This window comes from Odontesthes bonariensis, chromosome 5 (assembly GCF_027942865.1).
Source record: "Odontesthes bonariensis isolate fOdoBon6 chromosome 5, fOdoBon6.hap1, whole genome shotgun sequence".
NCBI lineage: Eukaryota > Metazoa > Chordata > Actinopteri > Atheriniformes > Atherinopsidae > Odontesthes > Odontesthes bonariensis.
Genome location: NC_134510.1, coordinates 25,564,219 through 25,590,637, shown reverse-complemented (window position 1 = coordinate 25,590,637; position 26,419 = coordinate 25,564,219). Strand labels below are relative to the sequence as shown.

The window sequence follows — 26,419 nt, the reverse complement described above, 5'->3', positions numbered from 1 at the left end:
CAGACGTGCAGAAACAACGAAGCCCAGTGTGAGGTTACTGAAGTTATTTTTATTTATATTAGACTCTCGAGTGTAAAAGGATGCCATTCAAAAGGAGCATTGATAACCATACAAACTCAATTCAAGGGTTAACAAGGTCAGTCGGCGAGGAAGGGGGATTCAATGAAATCTCAAATCGTACTATATATACACAAAACACCTTGGATAGATCTCAGAAACCCAATGCTATACATAGTTTTTATTGCTTGTTACGGTAGAGCTACTGCAGCACCAGTAGCAAGGATCATATTGCTATGTACCTGCTGTCATTGCATGGGAATTGTGGTTCTCCACTCTCAAGACTCGAGTGGCAGTTGTAGTTCTCCATTCACTCATTGAAACAGGGTCTTGGTGGCCCTCCGGTATTTCTTTTTAAGAGCAAAGGTTCATGATTATTGAGATATTATAGACAGTGAGATATACAGAGTACCATAAGGTCATACAAGGAAAATACAGAATTGCCACCTATAAAAAGTAATAAAAAAAAATATATATACCAAGTGAAGGAACTGCATAACCACAGAAAAGAATGTGCCATGTTGCTACGTGCCAGTGTTTTTTGTTTTTCTTTCCTACACAATATTCATATAAAAACTTGAAAATAAACCAGTGGTACAGATACATGTAAGAATATAAAACTACAACGTAGTATAGCGTCAATACCATTCTGACTTGCCTCACCACTGTTCACAGTTTACACAGAGATTTGGACAAACGAGGGGAAAGAAATAAGACCAACACTTGGTTCATAGCTTTGCACCAACAACCAGCAATATCACAGCTGGTCGTATTAACAGTCCACTCAGGACTGTTTCTTTTAAGTGCTTTTAATAATAATATTCAGTGGTACTGACGTTACACACTTTGAATTCACACCTAGCATTCATTTTTATTTAGATTAGTTTCTTTTTCATCTCATTAAAGTGTCCATTCATATGAAAACTAAACATTTTTTTTTCTATACATTTTCTAACAAAAGAAAAAAAACAAAAAATCAACGTGAATACAGGTTCCTCGAATGGGGGGGGTTGGGGTGTGATTGACTTCCCCCATAACCAGTCAGCATGCTGGGAGAGTACTGTACTTCCATAAAAACACGAAGGGATTCAACAGGAGACGGGACAAGATGGTCCGAAGTTGTAGAGAGAGAGAAGAAAGAGAAGAAGAACATTAGTTAATTGAGCTTGTGGAGATAAACGCATCAGAAGTAGTTGTTGCATATTTATTTTCGCCATCCAACCGATGGGCATTGACACGATTATTCACACTTTAAACATTCGAACAACTGGTAAAGTAATTGTATTGTAATATTAGTCCTTTATTCCTCCCTCAGAAGCAACTGCATTTAGTCCGTGTAAATGCATTTCTCTAGCTGTCATTTTAAGTGATAATATGAGCAATCGCAAAACCATATACCAATATGTAAACAATGCAGGTGTGAGTCGTACAAAGCAATAACAAACAAAATTTGTTTTTGAGTTACGGTGCAATCCCTGTTCCCCAAAAAGTTGGGATAGAATGCAATCATTTACAGTTATTTACAAATACCTTAAATTTAAGAGAGAGATTAGACACCCCACCCCCCCCAACAAGCAACACATCTTGTGTGAAGTGCTGGAACAAAGATGAACAAAAGGCCAAGCCACAGCGAGGTTGAGGGCTCGCCACCACGTTAGTCGGTTAATCGAAGCGAGCGTGAGCACTAACGGCAGTGACAGAACGGCCCAGATCGCGATGGTGTCACAAGTACAGAGGAACTCACAGAGGGGGGTGGGGACTGCCTGTCAGTCAAGGGTAGGCTCTCATAGCCAGGGTTGCCATTGGAGGAAACGTTTGGAGTCCTGTATAGAGATAGAAACACAGAAGAGACAGGGAGAGGAGGAGCAGAGGATTAGGAAGAGAGGGAAACAGGGGTGAGACACATTGAAAAAGACAAAAGGAACAGGGGCCGTGGGGTGACAGGACCCAAAGACGGGTAAAAAGGGAAGAAGGAGAAAGAGCGATTAGAAATAAGTGCGGAAAACCACAGCGCTCAGAAGAACTAGAAGATATTAATACTACTGGTACTCAAGCAAGGCTCCATGAGCACCAGCAGCAGACACACAGTCCACTCCTGACTGATGCCTGACTGGATTGATAAAATAATGTGCATAATGCAATTATATGCATTTAGGACTGATTCACCAGTCGCATTTTATCTTTAATGTTGTTTCCCTAATGAACTTGTTTATCAGCTTTGTAAAACCCAGAAAGCTTTTAAAACAGATTCAATCTCGAGTGGACTGTATTTTTCAGTGTGAACTGACTTTCTGAGACTTGTCAAGATCCTTGTATTTCTGTGTTAGTATTATCTATGGGAGCAGCCAACGTGAGCATCTTGCATTAGCATAGGAAGTGAAATAGTCCACATTAGGCAGCAGAAACTATGGGTGGATTCTTCAGAGGGGAGAAGAGTGAAAGAGGGGGAACCAAACGGGAAGCAGGAAGGATCATGAAGAGACAAGCAGCAGGACAGCTCCAGAGAGATAACCTGAGAGATTTGGACACCACGGTGAGGAGACAGATGAGCGGGATGCAGGACAGGAGGGGTGCATGTCTGGAGGAGGGGGGGGGGTTACCTATTGTCAACCTGAGCCTCACATCGCCGGAGTTTTTACGAGCGCAGCCTGGTCAATGACAACCTCCCCCCAGCACAGCAGTAGCATACTGCTGTTTAGGAGACAGGACGCCATTTGAGACCAGATCTGTGAAACGTCCGAGCGGCCTACATCGTCTGTCCTGAAACACCCGACAGACGGATAGACAGACACACAGACAGACAGACAGACCTCTGGAGTTGTGTCTGTTTCTCTGCCTACACTATAGTCCATATTGACCTGTCTGTGTGTCTGTCTGTAATGCATGTGCTTAACCTGGCAGCTCTGTTGATGTGGACTCATCCTATGTGCGTATATATGTGGAGAAAAGTGCGTAAAGCTATCACTCAAACTACCTACTCTGCCACCTCTCGTGTAATAATGGGTGCGCACTTCATCCAACATCTCATTGTATGTGTCATCAGTATAACTGTGTGATAGTTTTGTGGTTTAAAGGGACAACATGTGATTTCAAACTGCATGTTTACAGCAAAATCATCTCACCAGCGTTCAGTCTGTCTCTGTGTTCTGTATTCTGTGCTGTCGTGTTATTTTCTGGGAACTAATCTGAGAGGTTAAGCCTAATGCTGCCTATGGGTCCAAATATAGACACAGAAACACAAGCTTGATGGTAATAAAACTATATCTCAGAGCAACTTCCTCCTCTTGAAACATCTGGGATGTTCTGTCTGTCTGTCTGTCTGTCTGTGTGTCTGAGTGTCTGTGTTACTCACGGGAGGGGCGGCGCGCTAGAAAAGGGGGGTGTCCACCCGGCCCCCGGGTAATTATAGAAGGGTCCTCGCTGAGACCCCGAGGACGCCTGTCTACGTGCCTGATGGGAGGTGAAGGGGTCCTCACTCTCGCTGTCCGAGTCGTCGTACTCCTCTGAGTCACTGTCGCCGTCCATGAAAGAGACAAAAAAAGGGACACATTTTATTTATCATTATGGTTGCATATTAAATACAATACCGCAGAAAAGTCTAGGGCCACCCTTCATTTCTTTATTTTTTCATTTCAAGGAGCCAGACTGTCTCGTAATCTTCTAAAGTCATGTTGAGCAGTAGTTCTCCAGATTTTCTGATAGTGTGTCAAAGATTTTCATTTAACATTGGCTTATTTTCAATCCAGTCGTTCCTGACTATTTTCAAATGTATTTTTTTGTTTGTTAAGCCAATCAATTCTAACCCAAGAATCATTCAAGCATAAAAAAAGCACCTAACTCAAGAGCTGAACCAGAATTGTGTCTACAGATAACAAACAACTTAGCAAATGAACTAATTAAAATTGTATCTTTAGGCACTTTGTTACTAGCAGCCTGTAACAAGCCTGTTATTTGTCCCATTTATTTAGTTGCCTCTATAAAAAATGTCAGCAATAACATGGTTTCACAGACAGAAAATAGAATTTTTGCAACAACAAATCGATTCCCAAAGAGCTATTAGCTGAAAACTTGGCATATCTCAGCATGGTGTGCAGTGTGTCCTTAAAAAATCTGAGGAAACTGGACGAAAGAAGTGTCAGGCCTAAAAATCTGTCTTCCGCAGATGTACAGAACAGTATCTGAATGTAAAAAAAATCCAGCAAAGATCTGAAACAGAACCTGAGAGATGCATCTGGACCTTCAGTGGATCCATCTACTGTTCACTGAAGCCTCATTAGAAATGGTCTCCATGGAAGGGTGGCTGTCAGGAAACCATTTTTACAGAAGGGAAACAGGGAGAAAAGGCACAAGAAGTGGACTGAAAATCAGTGGCAACAGGTCTTATGGAGGGATGAATCCTCCAGAGCCCAGACCTCAACATTATTGAAGCAGTGTGGAATTATCTTGATGGAGAACGGAACAAAAGGCAGCCAACATCCAAAGAAGAGCTTTGGGATGTGCTTCAAGAAGCCTGGAGAACTATTCCTGAAGACTGCTTAAAGAAATGAGAAGAAAGCTTGTCTAAGAGGGTCCAAGCTGTGTTTCAGTGTCGTTAGATTGTACAAACTGTGTTTCTGCCTTTTATACTGTATTTACATGAATGTATTTGCTTGTTTCAATGTATCGCTGCCGCTATGTCCCGTTTGTCTGGCAATGTATAAAGAAATAAGGCGCTGCTCAAAACTTTTGCACGGAACTGTAGTTCATGTATTTTTCTTATGATCAGACATCTTACAAGCATGAATAGATAATGAAACAACAGGCAACAGGGCACGGGCATGTATATCCCTCTGGCTATGTGTGCGCGCACAGCAAATACTGACCTCAAGCTAAATAAGACAAGGATGCGATTATGACCTTTTAATTGAGTTGTATAATAGGATATCATATTCCTTTTTACACGTTACAAGACACAGTCTGATTGATGACTGACGGCGACATTACGGCCTCTGTGCCACTGAAAATGTCTGCATGAGGAATGTTCATAAAACCCAAGCCAAAAAGCCAATCGTAATAAACTGACCTGGAAACTGGAAAGTATGCGAGGCATTTGTTGTAAACAGCACTTTGTGTCACAAGATGCTGTGAAAACCTCCAAAAGGATGTAATGGTGTGATAAATGTGCATACACATCAACATAAAGTGACTAAGAATACTCATAGCTTAATTTGACTGTTGCTTATTCTGAATACTAATTTATTTGGGTAAAGGTGATCAGAAAATGCTGTTTAGATGGCAGGGTCTTAGAGTAAAGTCTTGGCTAATGACACAAAAATAACATGTAGATAGTCTGTAGTCTGCTCCTTTTCTGTAACATTTATTATTTTGTCTCATTTGTATTGTTTTGCATCAATGTGTTATCATTCTTGGCCTTCTCTGTGTTATTTGGAGTATCTTTGTGGTCATTTGGAATCGCTTAATGGTTGCTTTTGTCTAACTAAGTCAATCTTTGTATCTTTAAGGCTCTTTTGTGTCTTATTTTGGTCATTTCAAGTCTCAATTTGACTGTTTTGGACGTTTCTTTGGGATTGTTTTCTTCCACATTTTTTGTCTCATGGTGTTTCTGTTGACATGTCATAATTTGCATGCTTACGTCTCCTTGCGGTTATTAACATTAAGTTTTGGTCATTTTGTTTCTGGGTGCAGCCTTTCTGTCTATCAGGATATGCATTTTACTTAACATGTGATAAGATGCCGCTCTCCTAGGGCTCTTGGGTAAATTCAGTTACTTATCGCATATGTCTTGGTCACCATTTATAGCCGCTTTCGGACAGACCGTTCTAAGAAAGTAGTTATCAGAACTACCCTCCTCGAATTTCGTTCTGATAACTATCCTTCCCCAGCGGAACTGTTTCAGTCTGCATTCGCACACGAGTCGGGACCTGATAGGAACTGATGCGCCGCGCGCAGCAGTCTGCTTCAGTGACGTGTTAGCCGTTAGCCGTTTAGCGCTACATTCAAACACAAAACAAAACGGTAAAAGTAAGGAGAGTAGAAAAAACACCACCAAGAAGCTAATATGGAGAGCGGGGAGGCCACTGTGTTTATGGTCTGCATGATGGTGATATTAATAATGGACAATTACATCAGGCGTCTAATATCGAGGCTGGAAAAGCTCACAGAGAGAGTCAGGAGACTATTCTTTTTCATTTCATGAAGGAAGAAAGGAGAGCAGAGCGCTGCAGACAAATGAGACCAGTGTAAGTTTAACTTATTAAACACCCACCGGTTGTGTCTGTGTCTGAGGAAACATTTCAGCCGTGGGGCGTAGCTACCGACCACCACACACCTCCGTTAGATTCGTTCTATAAGAACTATGAAAAGACCCGACCTCGGAGAAGGAGCTAAATAGTTATAGGAACTCAGGGAGAAAGCCCCGAGTTCTTGTATGTCCGAACACGGGAGAAAACGGCCCCGCGGATTAAAAGGTTATTAGAACTGCCAAAGGTTCCTACAGTCCGAAAGCGGCTATGATGATTTGGACACAAAGTTCAAAGATATTATGCACAGCCGCCAAAGGCCACCACTTACAACAACTCAAATACAGGACCGTATCTTACAGTCGGCTGATAACACCTTGAATAAGCCTCTTTGAAGTTGTTTTGAATATGAAGCTACTATTTCCCTTCATCTATCATAACTTTGCTTCTATATAAAAGAATACTGAAACTCCCAAGATAAATCCATCTGAAGTGCCATAAAGAGAGCCAAACCTCAAGCTTTTATTGGAGGCACGGCTCCCTGGAAAACACTCCAGCTTTCATTGGGCAATAAATGCCTGCTAGCATTGTATTGCATATTGAAAGGCCTGCATGTATAAATCATAATGTGCTGGGAGGGGGCAGCTGCACATTCTTTGTGAATGGTGAAACAGAGACATAAACATCTCTCCAAATACTGGAGACATGTATTACCCTCAATCAAAGATCAGACTACACTGCATGCCAGAATTTCTACTTTGACAGTGTTTATGGATAGGAAATATTACGGCCTTTGTTCTACTTTCCCTATAAATTATTTATTGCAGCAGAGAGAGCAAAACCTTCACCACGCACATTTCTTTTGTGTACATCTCTGGGGTGCAACAGAGGCATCTGAATGCACACACAGGCCCACTGTTTCTCACCTGGGGAAGCTCCTCCAGGCACCAGGCAGGGAGCAGAGAATAGCAGTGAAGGCCAAAGCAGAGAGGAAAGAGTAAAGGGAGAGGTAGAGCAATCCCTCCATCCCATCATAACACAAGCCTTTTATGGAGTCAATGTAGTCCTAAAACAAAATGACAGAAAAACAAAGACATGAATCTACAGGAAAGTATCGACGCATTGGCTTTAGAATGAGTTTTTACTCCTCATTCATAGTTGCCTTGTTGAGGCCCCGGCAGTTGAGCAGTGCCACCAGCTGATGAAAGTTGCCCTCTGTGGAGTTGAGTATCTGTTGAACCTCCCTGAGTGATTTCTGCAAGCAACACAAAACTGCCAAATGTGAGAAAATCCCTGACAAGACGGTTCACTTGTAGCATAAAGTGTTATTTCTTGTGCACAAATTATTCACATACCTCAGCTTTGGGGAACTGCGGGATGGCATTTCTATCCAGACTGGAAAGGTGTGTGTGAATATTTGAGAGGGCCCTCTGCGACTGGGTCATCAGCTAAATCCAACAAGTCAGCGGAATCAGTGGAATCGAGAGTTGTTATTTTGCATTGCTGCTCAAACATACCATTTTTATCATTCTGAATGTTCAGCTGTTTGTGTGTTTGAACGTGAGGAGAACTGTGCATCCCATCCTTCCTGCCCTTCAGAAAGTCTGACATTTGACCCTTTCACAAGAGCTAAGTGTGTGAGCTACATGCCTTCAGTCTAGTGTGCTGATGTGTGAGCTTGTGACTGACAGAGATCACATTACCTGCTGGAATGGACTGTTCATGCGCCTGCTGCAGGTCAGATAATAGTCCAGCACATCTGAATGACGGGCAAAACAGCAGTACACAAAAGATCAGTGCACAATAGAAAAAAAACATTCATCTGTCATTCTGTATCAGATTCTGCAAACAAAAGCGCATTTGGGTAAATCAAGTGCACGGTAGACATGGAAAACAACTAGCTCTTCCAGAAATTGCTGCTTGGACATTGATGCGCTACCTGAGCTGGTCCCCGTGTTGAACTGGGTGGAGTTGAGGACGAATGTGTTTGGATCAGAGCAGAAGTCGCTGAGAGCCTGGCAACGCAGCAAGAGTGACAGGGAGGGAAATAGAGGGAGAGACAGACGGATGGGGCCAGAAAGGGAGGGAAAGAGAAAATGATCACAGGGGAAAATGCTAGTAGACTCGCTGACCGACTGACACACTTACTTTGCAGATATCTGACTGCAGTGTAAAATATGGTGGCGGGTATCGATCTGCCTGCATCACATGCTGTTCTGGAACTGATTTTCCGTTAGATCATCAACTCTTTTAACAACTCTTTGCTCATCATGTCTGTATAAAACTGTGCCCAGTGGCCTACTTTTAAAGAGGATGCAATTCAGTTCAGAGATGGAGCACCCTTGATCGCTCAGCTGGAAATTGCCCCACCAGAAGAGGGAGCGAGAGCCACACAGAGAGCCTGGCGACTTGATTGGGAAAGCAATGACCCATGGCAGGATGGAGTGGGCCAGCCCACAGCTGGCCCATTGTTTCCCTGTCAATGACCAGGGACAGAGCAGCTCTGTGTGGACCCACATGCTTTGGGACATCTCCCGCCAGCCCCACATAACACAGAGACTCTTAAACTTATCAGAAGCCCCTTCTCACACAGATCAAAGCCTCCTTCCCCTCAGAGAGAATGACTTCACTTCATAACTAAATATATTGTCTTCTGTTGGTGATATAAACGTTGCCTTTATCCCCGATAAATGTCACAGTGTTAAAGGTTTCTCGATTGGGTTGCCAATTAGGAATGACGCACTGATGTCTTGTCATAGCGTTGCATAGCAATGTCAAAGCCCACCTGGACCTAAGCTCAACATTACACTCACACCTCTTTGCATGTTTTGTGTAAATGCAAAAGTGGCCGAGGCACAGCACTGCTTCGAGCCTGCTCTGTTGACAGCAAGCTGATTGTGTGCCCACTCTTTCAGTCTCTCCTTCTCTAAAAGTGATCTCAAGATGCACTCTCCCGCTCTTCCTCTCCCCTCCTCACTCTTGCTGAAAGGCATTCTCTTCTCTGTCTTTACTTTTCAAACGCCCACAAACTTGCGAGCACACTTGCGTGTGAAACACGCACTCCAGCGCACAAACACGCTTTGTTCACAAACATGCACACGCTCATTGAATCTTTAATCTCTGCCCCATTTTCCTGCCTATTTGATCTTCTGCCATAACCGCAGAGTTCCCTAGGAGGCAGGTCTTTTCACGGTTTAGCACAATGGGAACAGAAATCCCGCACTAACATGCACAGACTTCACACAGGCCTGCCATCAGGGGTCGGCCTTCTAAAGCCGTCTTCTCTCCCATTCACTTCCTATTCCTGGAGCCCTGGCACTGCTCACCACAGCGGTTTCTCTGGTTCTACTCACCACCACAGAGGCTGTCTCCAAGCCCAGGGAGCCCCAGCTCAAGAAGAGAGCCAGCCATGCCAGCATGGTCATCCTGTAGGGGGGGAGGACAGCACAAACTGCTCAGCCAAGAGGACACTCTGACCATCAGTCCAGTGTTGTGTGGTTTGTGTCTGGAGATACGAGAGTGTGTTTACTCACAGGATGAGCAGCCAGCGGGCTTGCTTAGCCAGTCCCAGCAGGATGAACAGACACACTATAAGGTCAAGCAGCAGCAGCAACACATACGAGAGCCACCTGTAAAACACAAATGCACCACATAAAGCGGATGCAGGGAAATTCTTGACCAAAAATTGAAAATAAAAACCTCTCTTTTTTTTGGTTTACTCATATGGTTTTGCACGAACACACACAAAGACAATTATATAAGCCATTTTCACACATGGTATTCAGTGTCAAACAAGCAACCACTGTGAGGCTGCCCCGATGGTTTTCAGTTAGAGCGATCGCTAATGCTGCCGAGTTTTTGTTGGGATTTTCTGTACAAGGCACTTAGAAAGGAAGGCTTCACCAGTCTGTATGTGATAGGACTAACTGAATTTGAATGTTTAGTTGATGAAATAACGAATCAACTAACCCTTCCAGATTTTTTTTTTTATTTCCCTGCCTTGAAATCCCCATTTAGGAAGAATCTGTTGGCATTGTCAGAAAGGTGGAGGTTGTTTTTTAATGAAGGTGGGGGTGTGCGTATGTTATTGGTGTGGATTTTCAGAATGAACATAAAATAGAATTAAAATGAAAAAATACACGCTCCATAATAGTGCAAATTATGGCTGATATGTTGTGTTGGAATGCATTCATTTTCACAGGTGTGCCTGATAAAGAGGCCGGTGTGTAGAGACCACACAGAGATGAAAAACTTTGATGTAGAAATACCTATTTAATGAGGTCAATGAATTCATGAAAACACATTAACATATTTCAATATCTTATGTAATGAAGTGACATCTCCACATGTGGATGTGGTTGAGAGACGTCTCTGCACATGCTACATCGAAGGGTGTCAGTGTCCAACCGAGTAACTTCAAGGAGAAGCAGTTATTGGAGACTGTAAATCTGTTATAAAACAACAGTTGGGCAATCCCGTTTCTAATGTAAAAGCCCACAATTATGGAACATGAATGAAAACAACAAGAAACTCTTACACAAATTTAGCTTGGTTTGGACAAACACTGAGATATTCTGCTGCTGTATAAACGGCACACAATCAGGTGTTGGTTTATACTTTTTTCTCACATTTCGTTTGTTTGTCTTTCACTGTTGTTGCTGCCTCTTTCATAATGCTGCTCTGTGTACGGCTTTACCATTGTTTGATTTTGTTTATCCTCTCCTTCTTTTGTTTTCCTTAGAAGCCTAACCAAGGACAAGGTCTTGTTGTTGTCCTGTTGTTCATGTAAAACAAACTATGAATCAAATCAAAATGTAATCATTTGTTTGACTGTAGTCACCTGAGCCTCTGAGCAACTAAGTGAAAAAAGCTTCAGAAAGTCATTCCCTCCATTTCACCGTATCATTACCCAACAGCTTACCCTTGTGCAAGACGTGAACAAACCACTGAACGCACCATCTATCTGTGCGGGCACAAACAGCTGCATCTGGGTGTCTTTTTCAGACATAAGAATAAAGGCATTTCAACTGTAAAAGTGCTTTGGTTTTGCAAATTTCTTTTGTCTTTTTGTCCCCTCAATTAAAGCAATTATTCTTGGGAAAATATACACTTGAGAAATGTCAAACTGTGGGTTTCTACTTATTGTGAAAACAGTAATCAGTAATCTTTAGGGGTTTAGATTTCAAACCACTGGAAATGACTCATTGGTGAGACTTAGAAAGTATTGCATTTAGCACATTTAGCACATTTAGCTCCAATGACCAAACTTAAAAAAAAAAAAAAAAAAGACATTTAAAATTGCTCCTAGGAAAGTATTTGGTTTAGAGTTTGAATCTGCAACGTGTCATAAACTGAAAAGAAGTTTTTGAATGAATTATTTGGTCTGAGCTGGACATGAGTTAAAAGCTGCAGGAGCAAAGAAGGACTCTTTTTCATTTAAATTATCTTAGATGCACAGAGAGGCAAAGTAAGTAGGGTTTTCACCAGAAAGCTATTAAATCTGAAAGCCAAATCCATAAAATAATTCAGAAGAACTGTCTCTATCTTTGTTAAGTACATGTGTGCAGATTATACCTCCTTTCTTTGTAGATTCTTCCACTTCATCCGGGATTAAATTACTTATTATGCGAAGTTCCCTGATATAAAACTGCTGAGACGTGTAAAAAGATTATTAGGATTCTGCAGATGTGAGATATTTGTATCTTATTTATAAGCTAATATAGACACAGTAGGACTCAGGAGGAGCTTCAACCTTATTCAGCCTCATGCAGTTAAAAGACAAGGATGATGTCCGTTTACGAGAACACTGTTATTACTTAATGGACAGTATTTATCATTACAAGTATATGCTTGTGGTATTTATTCATCAATTATAACGAGTCCATTGTGGAACGCACAACATAAAAGTATACCATGAACCTACTAAGAGGGAAATCATCTTATAATCAAAGAAATATATACTTCAACAAGCTCATCTTAATAAACGTGCAACATTTATGAGAGGCTTGCCAGGATATTTGTCTCTGCCTCTCTTACAGCAATACGAGACCAGGGTGCGCAAATGTGAGGATCTACAAAACAACCAAAAGGGTTTTGTCAACTCAGCTCTTATTCATTTGAGAAAAAGTCTGTAGATAGATGAAGCGGCACAAAATATTCAGACATTACTAGCACCTGTTTTTGACAAAGCCTAATTCCGTATCATGAAAAAGAGATTTCTAAGAGAGAGTTTTATAAGCAACGCTAATAAAAGTCAAACTGAAAGCAATTAAAGAACACAAACAGCTTCCGACAATGTTTACACAAACTGAGAGGAAGCTGCCAGTGTTGACTTTTATTGGTGAAGCAGCAGACTGAAGTTTGAGGAGCATTTATTCTTGTAAACTGAATCATTAAACTCTGTCAAATCTGATATTAATCAGGGTGATATCATCGTAGTAGATTATTCTAGATTTTCGGGAAAGGACTACATAGTTTAGTAGCAGTGATGTGGACAGTTGGAATTAGCTTGAAATACCTGCTCTAGAGCAACTCTAGAAAATGTTGCGTCAATAATGAATTATTCATTTAAAACTGGAAACTGTATTATTCATGTAGGCTGTTTTGAATTGTGTGCTGCTGGTAGACTGAGTTGACATTTCTGCATCCTCAGCTACAACACTGTCAGTCCTCTTTCTAATAAGCATCAATTCCATCCTTCTTTTTAATTATTTTTGGGAGACTACTCAGAGACAAGCCCGTATTTGAATGTTCCGCGTTACCTGTAGTCCTCGTTGACCATCAGCGTGTTGGCAGCCCAGCCAGGTGAGAATGGGTTGGGCAATAAGCTGCTGGAAGGCACCACTGTAGGAGCCACGGAGGGCGGAACAGGTGTTAGAGGAGTGATGGATGCCCCACTGACACTGCTGTCATTCCCCAGCCCTGCGTCTGCGCTGGACCGAGCCATGGAGATGGAGGAGAGAAGGTTTATGACGTTCTCAGATAACCTCCGGCAGTTGCGTGTCGACACCAGGAAAGGTTTACTGCCGGAAAACAGCTCCTCCATAGAGGTTAGAGGGCCGGAGACGGAGAGCTGCAGTCCAGTAATTGTGTCTGAAATCTGGAGGGGGAGGAAGGGAGAACGTGAGGGGAGTTAAGTGGGACAAAAACCACAAAACAGACTCAATGACGCTCAGAACGCTTTTAAAATCACAGCTGGCCAGAGTGGTTGAGATGTGGAGATATAGAGTGGATGCTAATGCTTGGTCCGCGTAATCTATAACACAGCCAAGAGGTCAGTGATCATATCCTGCATGTAACAAACTTAGAAAACTGGAAGTCTGCACTTAGAAGACAGTTCAAATTACTTAAAATGACAAATTACAGGAAATAAAAAATCAAGATAGTGATTTTAGTGGGACGCTGGGCTGCCAGAAGAGGCCTGGAAGCCTTCAGAAGGGATGAAAACACCATTTTTCAAAAAGATATTCCTTGATTTGGTGTTTAGATGTTGGCAGTGGGAGTCTCTTTCTAAAATGTCAGAAAGTTATTTATGTCATTTTGATAACAATCAAAAACCATTTGGTGACCCATCGCACCGTATGGATGGAGGACATTGTCCATTCTGAAAGAGACCTCACCGAACAGAACAGAAATGTGATCATCCGAAACAGCTTTGTATGGATATGCAGTCGGACTTTCCCCTAACAGATCTATCGAATCCCCTCACTGTTGGTGCAAAGGTCTCTTTTATCATTTCTGTAACGTCTGTGTCATGAGTCACTAGTTAATCTGATACAATAAGTCAAAGTCAGAAAAGTAAGTTTTAAGCTTTAATGTCCATCCAGTTTCAGCTTATTATTCAGGACAGTTGTGCAATGATATTAAATACCTGTTTAGATTAATTCAAAGATTATATATGTAACATTCAATTTAATTTCAATTTATCCTTGTATCTTACATGAGTGCAAATACACAGGACTAGATACATGCACAATATTTAACATCATTTTTATCCGTATTCATACATACTCAAGTAAAGTAGAACGAAATTTAGGTCTTGCTCATTTAGTGATTTCAATTTGATTTAAATTAATGTCAGTTAGATGGAAATAACATAGAGATTTCACATTTGAATGAGGATATTATTAAAAACTGATTCATTCTACTTTTTAAAAAGCACAAAATGTCAACTGTATGGTAAAATCTTAATGTAACATAAACAAACCTTTGGATAATTATTACTGAATAATAGTGCAACTCAATTTCCTGTCCCACTTGGCAACAGTGACAAAAACGCAATAAAATCCTATTGCTGGTTGTTTTGTTTTCATTTAAATATCTTGTGTTTTATATTTCTGTTTGTACAATATTAAAAAAACTGACCAAAAGTATATATATATATCCCTAGAGGCTAATTACACATCTACTGAAAGTGATCATATGCTCAGCATAAAATTGACAGATACTTTACTGTTAAAGCAATATTCACATTCATAAGTTCACTTTCATCAAAACAAACGTAAACTTTAATGTTACTTGTAACTTTATAAATACGGGCCGCGATTTTTCAGCAAAATGTCTGTGTATCTAATTTACCGGCACAGTTTAATGAGATCCGGATTAAAAATCGTTCTTGAATTTAAGTTATTAAGACGCGAACTTCTGCAATGGGATTTAAACAGAGCTGAAGGGGTTTACTTGTTACTCCGCTGTCACTCATAAGTGTCATTCACACAGTTTTCCTGACCTGCATCCTCAGCAGAACAGAGAGGAGGGCGGACATTTATCTGTCTGACACATAAACCACCGCTCAACCACAGGGAAATCAATAAAGCAGAAGTTGGCATCTGATTTTCTTCCTCTCTGGGTAAACCACATGTACGTGCGAACACATCCTCCCTCTCTGTAACTCCCACACGCATATGAACAGCATGAATCAGGGCAGATCCTCTGCATGACATTTTACTTGCAGAGAGCAGCACTCACCAGCAGATCGATGGAAGCTAGCGTATAATTGGCTGTGAGAAGAGACGAGGTCAACTGATACATCCCATCATTAGCCTCGCTGTTGCCATAGAAACCGATGCCAATGGCAACACTGCAAAGGGGGGGGGGGGGGGGGGGGAGAAGCATGAGAACATTGTGAGGGCGAACATTTGACAGCAGGAGAGAAAAAGAGGGATAGAAGAACAGATAACAGAGGCATAAATGTAATGTTTAATTCAGTGTGTATGTACATTTTAAATGAATGTGACAGAAGGAGATAGAGCAGGCCAGGATGTGATGTGTGTGCCCTGGGTGAGCATACCAACAGCGGACCGCAGGAGAAGGAATCAAGAGATGATAGGGAAAAAGAATCTTAGCGTACGAGTTAAGCTCCAGGGAGAAAAATATTCGAAACCTTAAACATCGCGACACGTTCGCACACTTTTCTGTTATTCAAATATTCAGATTAAGGCACAGGCCAGATGTTCATCAAATCCCCTCAAACCAAAGAGGAATGGTATGACCCAATCTCCCACAAAGTATGTGACCCAGATTAGAAAGCAGGGGGGAAAGGAGGAATGTGTGCCTGTGTCTGTATGTGCTTTGCATTTAAAACTGACAAATGTGAACGTCGAAAGGCAGCTGGGTTTAAAAATGATCCACATATGATCGAAGGCTCAGATTAAACATTTTCAAGAGGTTAACTGCAACGTAATTTTCTTATTCACAGAGCTCTCAGATACTGAGACTAAAAAAAGAAGACAACCCTGACTAACATTACATTGCAGTCCATGAGGGGGAGACACGAACCACTTCATCAACCTTCACTCTGTATGTGATTACATCATTATAAGAACTGAAATCAAATCTGCAGTACATTATGCTCAATGTAAGCGCAATACGGTTTCAGTGCATATAAAAGTGCAGGAAATAGACAGGAGCATAATAATAAGAAACACAGCTGAAGCAGTAAAGTGCACTTTAAATTTCCTAATAGCACACAGCTGACTGTAGCTTTAGATGGAAAACATCTGATGGGCAGCAGAGCATCAGACAGACATCAAGCAGCGTTTTTGTGTGATGCACAGCGACCACAATGTGTGGACTTCACTAAATAATCACCATTGCTGCGGGGAACACCGGTGTGTAAATGACTACTGTACTGATGATCCCCCTCGCACACACACACACTGATGTGGAGGCATTAAAATCCACTCACACCACCCTGCTGTTAGCTGCGGTTGGGAAACAGCAACACAACCTGACTAAAGGGGAGGCAAAAAGCCACATGATGAGGATGGAGGTGATGGAGTTGACAGCTTATGATTCACAGCATCGCTGCTGTTTGTACTTTTACAACTAAGTTCCTTTTGAAGCTCTCAGAGAGGATACATGACGCTTTTAAGATTTTTAACTATGCTTCAGTCGTTTATTTAGCTTGTTGTTCAAGTATAAGATTTGTAAAATTACCAAACCTGAAGTTCATGTCAAAGGGAGGGGAAAAGAAGACACTTAATTTTATGACGCTCCTTTCTCACCTCATCATGTTACACAGCTGCATAGTACCTACCTAGTCACTAGCAAAGCACACACTCAAACTAAACTAAGTGGACTGAGGAGCTTCCTTGCTGTCCACCATAATTTCCTCACTAGAGCTGCATTTTCTAAAACTAAAATTTCTTAGTCATAAGCAAAGCTAGCTTGATGTTCTGTCCTGATGCACACCTGCCATCTGACAGACTTGATGACCTCATTATAGCTCATTATGTCTGTGAAAATCTCCACACAGCAACAGGACAGTGTTTACAGCCTATGATCTACTTGATGATGGAATTATTTGTAAGAAGAACCCCGGGATACTGATCAGAAGGAGCTGATTTAGCTAATGGCTCAATAATGACTCACTGACTTGATATTTCAAGAGACAGTTTGACGCTTTATGAATTAAAGCCTATCGGAGCCAGCTCCTGGCTCCCATCAGTGTTGATACACTTTGAGGCACTTCCACACACACTTTTCAAAAAGTGCGGCAGCATCCATCTTTTATATGCAAACTATGTGCTAACTTCAGCTTTGATCTGTATGTAGCCAGAGTTATGTTAAAATGCTGAGAAACAATCAGCAATTGTGAAAAACCAATAAGAGAGTTGAAGCTAATACACAAAGTGTGATTTACTGTGTCTTCATGTCACTCCTTTGCGTAAGTGCAACATCTGCTCAGTTGGCTGTTAGCTGTTAGCATTGCATTGCAGCACATATGTGGAAAATACACAGATGTATTGTATCTGGACCAGATCTGCTGTCTGACTCAGCCTATCAACACCACCCATCAGAGCAGTGCATGCTCTCTTTGACTCTTTCTGGCAGATCCAGTTCAGCACTGGACTTATAACGGGGGTAACCTACGTAACCATAGACCGTATGTAACTGAATGGACGACTCTTCTTTCTGCATCCAGCCAAAATTGCCACAGATGTTGGCCTAACTGGAGACAGAAAGAACCATAACAGGACAGGTGGACATGCAAAGTGATTCTTGAAAGATGATTGGACTGAAGTGTGTTTTCTTTGAAGAACATCAACTCTTTCTTTTAAACTTTGAAACTGCTGTCAGGAGAACCACACTGTCAGAGAAAGGGAATTTAGCTAATTAGACAGTCAGCAGGGTTACATGCAAAGTTCCAGTTCCTGTCCATGTGAGAAAATGTGCAAGACATTTTGCTGCTTCAAACTTTCTCTGTGGGAGATCATTGTTCATTTACTACAGAGACGTTGTCTTTAAGTTACTTGGATGGTGATTTTGTTTGCAGTTATAAAAATCAGGAATTTATTGGAGCAAAGCGGCCGTCTGTAAATAATTTAAGCAACCGTGAGTTCATTTTCCACGTTCATTTTCTTCTAGTGCCATGGAGATGTTCTTAGTCACTTTGTAGTAGTAAGTCAGAGCCTTGAGGACATTGGTGGTATTATCGCATTTCTACTGCGATGACTTCACGTCAGAAGCCAGATGGCTTCAACCATCATTAATGCTATCCACGTTTGTAACCAACGATGCCTTATTTTAGCTGGGCCACTTGACCCATCTGATCAGACTTGGGTTTTCAGGAGCGGGCCTTGAAGAGGTCAAAGGTGAAGTGTTTCAGATAGGGATGTGGGACGTGTTGCAGTGTACAGTATTAGAAAAACTAAAACAAAATAATACATTAATAAAACCTTTTCATAGTAGACTCGCAGACTAGCTCTTTAATTTGAGTGATCATAGCTTATGCTTCTTCATATTGGTACTCCACTACATTTCAGAGGGAATTATCAGACTTTTCTCAGCTTTTGTTTGACAGTTATAGCTACCATTTACCTTTCAGTTTAAGATTTCTGCAAAAGGTACAAGATGGAAGTTTGAAAAATCATGTATTTTAAGATTAAGCCTTTTTAGGGGATGTTAACAGTGACAGGTAAATTGTGTCTAGTTAGGTAACACTTCATGTGTGTTTGTGGGCTGTTAGCATTTTCTATAAAAAAAATTATTTCTCCTCTAAACTTCACTCATGATGCTTTCATGTGAACGTGTGAAGTAACAAAGATTGAAAATTCTCAAGGACAAGTACCCCATAATTCAATGTCTTTCAGCACATAGAACTAAAGTTAATGTACTCGATTACTTCAAACCACTGAACTGTATATAACCAAACTATATGTAAATTCCTCTTCCTCCAGTGGTGCATAAATATAGATGGTTTAATGTGTGTTGTTACATGTGGTGGAAGAAGTGAGGACACTTTTTTTTTACTTATGTAAAGAGACAAAATGTAAAAACATACTAATAAAAGTAGAGGTTTTGCATCTACATTTTACCTCAGTGAAGTACCCAATCGTTAATATCCATATTTACTAAGATATGATTAAAACATAGGCCTGTGAAAGCATTAGAATAAAACTGATGCATCTGTAGTGTTTTACCTTTGTAGCTGGTTAACATGGTAACCAATCTGAGGGTAGGGCCCCTCCAACAATAAACAATAATTCTGCCAGAGGAATGAAAAAGACGTTATGTAATGTAACGTACGATTGATGTTTTTTCATCAAATCTTTGCTTTATGCTAAACATTAACAAGGGACCCAAACCAGACAGCTGATTTGGAGATGTGATGCCAAACAGTTAAAATCAGGCAGGTTTAATATCTAATGAATGTATCCCTTACTGTTCATATGGTGATCATGCTTCATATGTAAATTTATAATCTGAGCACTGAATAGAAACGTGAGGAAGTGGAGTAAGAAGTACATTTCCCTCTGAAATGGATTGGGTGAAGAAGTAAAAATAGATGGACAAATGGAGAATTTTAGTACAAAGTCACAGGGGCCATATTATATTTAGGCTTTATGTTACACTGATGATCATTCAGGACTTAAACTCAGGACTTTTACTTGCAAAATATAATTTTTCCTTAAGCCTATCATCTAAACACTTCTTCCACCACTGCTAAGAAAACAACACGTTTATGTTGCCATTGAATATAATGATGTTCAATTCCTCCTCACCAGCAAAGCGTGACAGCGGCAACTGCCACCCATGTGACGCAGCAGATCCCCCGCCCCTTCTTCCCACTGTAACCGTGACCCGTGCTGCCATCTTCATCCTCCTCATCCTCCTCTGATCCCTCGCTCCGGTCACCACGGTGACAGCAGCAGTAGTGTATGAGGAAGGAAAGAACCACCAAGAGGGAGAGAACAAGAGCGATGGCTGATACACTGGACAAAACCAGCAGAGTCTGAAAAGGGAAGAGGGAGAAGAAATCAGCAGATGAGTCAGTCAGTGTACGAAATGGCACTTTAATTCCATTTTTACAAGCAAAGAGGAGCAACTTCAGCTGGTGAAATGCCAAGTAATCCTGTTAAATTCCATAGACTGTCCCGCCCCCATTAACACCAGGGGATGGTGATTATAAGAGTGTGAACATGTAAATTCTGCCTTTCAAAGAAAAAAAAAATACTGATACATATTGCATGCACATGCTTTGTGAAAATAAAAATAACCGAAGACGAAAAGGGACTAAATCTAAGTTGGTTGACTTGATGTTAGTCTTAATCATCCATAACATCACAGGTTTTGACCCATGAAACCGTGATGTTTGACACTAAGCCGTATCTGACATTGCTTTTGATCAGGCTCCGTATCATAGAGTCAACATTGCTGAAATGCATTTTTCTCAGACACATTTCCACAGTATTATCCTACGTCCATCTGCCCGTCTGTCACTCCCCACTCCTCCACCTTCCCACTATCTCACCTCCTGTTCTCTGAATCCCCTCCCCATCGCTCCACTCTACCCTTCCCCGTTTCCCCACGTTCTCCCACTCTCTTTCTATCCCCCACTCTCCCATCTCTTTCTTTCTATCCACACCACTGAATCTCTATTAATAATCTGTGACCTACTTAAATACATTCACTGCCACTCTCTCCGGCTCCCGCTCTCACTCGGTTCGCCTTCCCTCTCTCTGCCCAGTTTTCTGTTCAGCAACCTCTTCGCATTACTCATTGCCTCTCTCATTCCCTCTCTCCATGCACTTTCGTTCTCTTTTTTCTTTCTGTTCTGCAGGATAATTTGCGCTCTCCCGCCCCACCTCCTCTTTGTACCGCAGAGAAGTCACAAACACTGTGAGACATGGTTAGCTGGAGCGTTTGTACGAAAGCTTGTTGGAAAAGAGGGTTGAAACGTTGCCTCTTACTGCAGAAACAGCCCCATGCAGACAAAAGCAACTGTGGAAACCTGCATTCTCATTCCAAAATGTCAAAAATAGCTTCACTTTCCACTGTTAAGAGGAACAGTACAGCATGTAAGGCAAGGTCAAGAAATTAAAAACAACTACAAAAGAGCTGAGAGGTAGTTGCAGGGGTCTAGTGAAATCTTCCTACCAATAACTATAGCAATAAATAGGCATGAGAAAGTGTTTTAAAGGCCTGTCAATGCAATTGTCATGGCTCTGCGGGTTCCTGTTATATTAATGGATTTAAGGAGGAGTTTATAGAATTATGTGGCCCATCACATTACTTAACTGTAGAAAACTATACCTGTACATATGCGGAGCAAAAGCACCATAGTTATTATGCAGCGTGGCACCTCAGGCTGTTTAGCGGCAGTATGTCAGTGTGGTGTGAGGGCTGGTGGCAGGAGTCCGTTACCTGCTGGTACTCCCAGCTGTCCGGGACAAAGATGTTGTCCCTCATCTGCATGCTGAGGTCCAGCCGGGGCAGGGCGTGACACACTCTCACCCATATTGAAGGGGTATAGCTGGGTACCGTTGTCATGGCAGCCATTTTCTACTGCCAGTGGTCCCCTCCTCCACCCTGTGGGAGGAAAGACAGTGAGAGGTCAGAGGAACCAGGATGTGAAGTAAGAACATGGGGAGAAGAAAAGGGGCACGAAGGGGTGAAGGTTTTCCTGAGCACATGGCTGAGCCGAAAAGACAGCGAGGTCACCGACTTCGCAGACTACATGTTCGATCAGCGATCAAGGGTTGGGAATCGAAACTCAGCTCTAAATAAGAATAATAAATAAATAACCCATTGAAAAAGAAAGAGTTTTGATTCTTCTTATCAATTCCTGAGTGCACCCATAGGCAGGCTGTAAAAAAAAATTATCACGGTTCTTGATACCCACACATGATAAGCTGGCATTTTACAAATGAAGGACAGCTCTCTGTCAAGGCCTGTGTACATAATTAACTTTATGTGTGAGGACCATAACGGACATTGTGAGTTTGAATGTACTGTCGCCTTTCCGGAAAGGTTCTTTCCGGGTACTGTGGCTTCCTCCCACCATCCAAAGACATGCATGTTAGGCTGGTTGGTGATTCTAAATTGACACAGTGTGAGTGTGCATGGTTGTTTGTCTCTGTGTTGGTCTTGTGATTGACTGGAAATCTGTTCAGAGTGTACACTGCCTCTCGCCCAGTGGTATCTGGGAGGGCTCCAACCCCCTGTGACACTGAACTGGGTAAAGTGGATTTATAAAATGGATAAATGTTCAGTAGAAAGATATCTTTCTTTTTCTAAACATTAAACTTCTTTCTTTTTACCATTCTGAAATTAAAACTAGAAATCAACCAAAATCGGAATTGAAATTATTGAAATGATTCCCAGGCCTAATGATCACTTGTGCCAAGTAGTTATAGAGGTCTAATGAGGAGTGTGAGTCAGAGCAGACATCTAAGGCACAGTGGAGGCCCGAATCTGATGATGAGTTTTATTGCAGTTAAATAAACTATGGAGTTTGCCAACATCGTGGCAGCAGAATTAACACGGACTGGATGAACAACAGCAACGCGTCACAAATGTCAAATACAAAAGAAGAATACCCACTCGTGGTGTCATGTGATGTGTTTGGGTAAGCTGATTTATCAGCTATCAGCAAAAATATCCATTCCATAGTAAGTTAAGGCTTTCAGACATTATCATTATCAGATTTTCTTTGCTTCATATCATATTGCCTTCAGTAAATTCAGTGGTTTTGATGCTTTTAAATCGGTAAAAAAAAAAAAAAAAGAATTGAAGATTAAAGCACTGTTGGTATTTGTTGAGAGCTGCAGAGTTAAACACACAGAGATTACATTACAACAAATCAATGCCTCTCTCTTCACCTTACAAAGATAAATATATGAATGAGAGGATCGTAAAGTGGACACGCAGCACGGGGTCTTTGAAGGGTCCTCCTGGGAGGCTGCATACAGAAGATGTGTGTACAAGGTGTTATAAAAGATAAAAGGGTTGACTGTCATCATTCGCTGTTCATCATTCGGCGTGTCTTAGAAAAGCCAGTCGGGGGAAAGAAAGTCGGGTAAATACAGAAGGCAAATCCCGTTTGCCAAAAAACACACTGGAAGCCTCATTACCCACACAAAGTAGAAGCCGGACAGAGAGCAAGACAGAGGCTGGTAGGCTTCTGATACCGGCTGCACAGATTAAGAAACCATCAGAGCTTTACTGTTCAGAGGGAAGCATATTAAGACAGCTCAAAAGAGGAGAGAACAGATACAACCATTCACAGCAACATGAAATATAAAGGGTTTTAGAGCTCAGCTCAGTGCTGATATCACAGACAGATACAGCTCTGCAAACATAATTCACACATTCTGAATTAAGGGTCTGTGTTGGATTTTAAGGTCTTTAAAGGCAACAGTGATTCATTCAATAAATGAAACTTCCAAACAGCCCAGTGTTCTACTTTAGAGATGCTTGCTTCTGTCACTATTGATTCCTCGCACCGTTCAATACCATGCGTGATAAAAGTTTTGATTTTGCCACATGTCATATTCAATGGCAAACAATCTCACCATTCAGATTTAGGGTCGGTTGTGGTCGAGAATAAGTCATCAGCTCAGCCCACAGGCCAGACAGGGCCGCTCTAAGCCCATTACAATAAGCCTGTTCACCTTAATGGTTCCAACAGCCCAACTGTCACAAATCAAATCACTGCCAATGCTCCATTTCCCTCATTAAAACTGCACTGGACATGGTGTTTTCCACACTGTGAGAGCAACATTCATCCACCACACCTCAGCAGTGTAAACAACATGTGAGTTCTCTGATGTTCTTTTAGCTGACGGTCATTTATCTTGAATGGATTCGTTGGACGAGATCTTTCAGGGGAGCTGTGAAGCAGGTCTATGAGGGACATTTATCACATTTGGAGGGTAAAAGCTTTTCAAAAGGCGTCATAAACAATTAAGAGAATAAGTCTGCAATCAAAGGAGAATCGCTCTACTTGTTGAGGTTAAACCCACCAGTAAAGTGGGTCAGCAAAGAAAAGCATGTCCCGTAATGGATGACAGCGCAGTGCTTTTTCAGTGAGGGGTAAACTAGATGTGACCGAAGCAGAATACTCTGCATAAAATCCATTTTCAAAATAATTGATAGGAAATCATGAAAAATATTGATCCTTCTCGTGGGAGCAACGTCTTACTCTGGCGTCACTTCTTGCACAACATCAGTGCGGTGAAGATATGAAACCTAAGAAATGCCCAGTGATGACAGTTGTGGGGTCAAAGTTCAGGTAAGATTCTCCTCCAACCCAGAAAGTGGAGGCAACCTAATGAGGTGGTGGTGGAAATGAGGTGTGGGGGGGTTGGCAATCCTGGAGCAGCAGTTACTCAGCAGTTGTCACAGATAGGAAGCCTCAAGGTGACGTGATATGTCCTGCCAGCCTCTTTTTATGCCTGCTGCCATTGCATAACTGTAGGCAAATAAATGTGATTCTGAGATGAGTCGGTGCAGAGAAGAGAAAAAGAAAAAGAAGAGAGACGAGGAGATGGAACGAGCCCGAACCAACTCTCACCTAAGCATAATCTCAGAGAATGTAAATCTGCCATGTTATGTGTGCATGAAGCTCACACACAGCTGAGGATGAAACCACTTGCACGATATGAGACTCCATGATGTCTGGATGTAAAGAAAAGAGCCATTTTGTGAGGCAGCTAATGGGAACAAGGCTGAAGCATATTCTGTCAGCAGGATTTAGGATCATCTGTAGCGCATGAAAATCATCTCCACCTTTTCATTTTATGAGACGACAGCTCTGAATCACACTATATAAATAATCTAGTGCATTTGCTGCTGAAGTGATGCACGTTTCCAGTTTGCCTCATAAAATCTGTAATGATTACTGCCCGAGTTGTTGTCCAGCAGCTTAACAACAACCTCCTTATTGACCATAATTTATGTGACAGCATTACATCTTCACGGCATCAGTCAGGAGAAATAAATCAGCATCTTTGTAAAGCAGGACAAGTTTTCTTTGTCTACCATGTAAAAGCATTGTAAATCAAAGGGTTCTTCTCATTTAAAATTCAGTTTTCCCCTTGCATTCATCTGCAAAATGAATACACCGCTCCAGTCAAGTGCGCGCAGCTGACCGGAGGTAAGAGCTCATAGACAAGTGCTCAGCATGACATGAAGTTGAGGGGCAAAGAATGCGTCCACACTGACCGACCCAAGCTGAATGACCTGAATGAAACATTCAATCGTCTTTCAGATTAAACAATCATTTTGAAAACTGTAGATGGTGGGAAAAATAATCTCTGGATATAGTCAAACCATTACAGCATCAGCTGATTATATGCATCTTCTAAAAATGTTCACTGGAGTCGACTTCCATTAGGAGCGATGATTGAAAAGATAACTATGACTCCGTTTTGGCAGCACAGTATAATGATTCCATTAAGTACATAAACAGATAAAATAAATGGAATCAAATCAAGATGCACAATGGATTTGTGAAATTCACATTTATCGTGCATCATATTTCACTCAACTGACAATCAGAGCCACATCCGCTATTAAGTCCTAACAAGATAGGGATCAGTCTCTTACCTCTGTCGGCTGTGTTGGGAGAATTCTCTCTCCTTCCGTCTCTTCTCTTTGCCGGTGTCCGTGAAATATTTGCCCGCTCAGATAGGTATACTGCCAGCCGTCAGCACTTGATGCTTTTGAAAAATCATCCTGCAAAGAAGGCTCTGATGCATGCCAAAAATATGTCGAAATAAGGAGGAAAATGTAAGCCGGCAACTCTAGTAGTTAGTGAAATATTAAATGGTCAATAATTGTGTGGTTGTCTGGTGACAGTGGAGAGGTGCTTGTGTTGATGGATGGGAGCGGAGCTCTCAGCGAGCGCGAGTTGGTGAGAGAGAGAGGGAGGGATTAAGATTGAGGAGAAACCCCTGAGGGATTCTTTATCGTTGCATTGTAGCCCTCCGTAGCTTAACGCCCAAGCGACTTCACAACCCGGCAGTGACACGATATTGCCCAAAGATAATTAATCTGTTAACGCGGATTAGCAGGGTCTAACCCGTGGCTAAATTGATTCCAGAGGCACACTTCTGCCGCCGATCTCCCCACAAACATCTACGTGCGCCCATCAACCCAACCCATCTCTGCCCAGACTACCAGGCGGAACCCTGACCAGATTACTAAGGCAAAGAGTGAAAATGCAGAAGTGCCCCCCAAACTAAGTGCACTTAACGATCAGGAGGAGAGATTTTAAAAATCCACTCACATGTTGGATGCAAAACAGGGAACTCCTGCCAATAAGAGAGTTGAGAGGTGGAGATGCACTGAAAACTAAGTAAGAGAGGCAAAAAAGCGTACAGACATGAATTTGGGGA

General features: G+C 41.7%; 1 protein-coding gene across 3 annotated transcripts; it reads right to left on the bottom strand.

Moving 5' to 3' along the window:
• Window positions 1–28: 28 nt before the first annotated feature.
• ttyh1 (tweety family member 1) lies at window positions 29–26,246 on the bottom strand. Of its 3 annotated transcripts, none has more exons than XM_075465672.1 (15): window positions 25,629–26,245; window positions 21,444–21,608; window positions 19,802–20,031; window positions 15,264–15,375; window positions 13,058–13,395; window positions 9,830–9,925; window positions 9,650–9,722; window positions 8,236–8,311; window positions 8,000–8,055; window positions 7,652–7,744; window positions 7,459–7,551; window positions 7,223–7,362; window positions 3,410–3,568; window positions 1,802–1,880; window positions 29–1,117 (listed from the first exon to the last, which is right to left on the bottom strand). In XM_075465672.1, exons 2-15 carry the CDS (start codon window positions 21,576–21,578, stop codon window positions 1,034–1,036), a joined length of 1,764 nt encoding a protein of 587 aa, XP_075321787.1. In that variant the 5' UTR covers window positions 21,579–21,608; window positions 25,629–26,245; the 3' UTR covers window positions 29–1,033. The 3 variants fall into 3 exon arrangements, with proteins under 3 accessions (XP_075321787.1, XP_075321788.1, XP_075321789.1); XM_075465674.1 differs by having other exon boundaries at window positions 1,034–1,117; window positions 3,508–3,568; window positions 25,629–26,243; XM_075465673.1 differs by lacking the exon at window positions 1,802–1,880 and having other exon boundaries at window positions 3,508–3,568; window positions 25,629–26,246.
• Window positions 26,247–26,419: the final 173 nt, after the last annotated feature.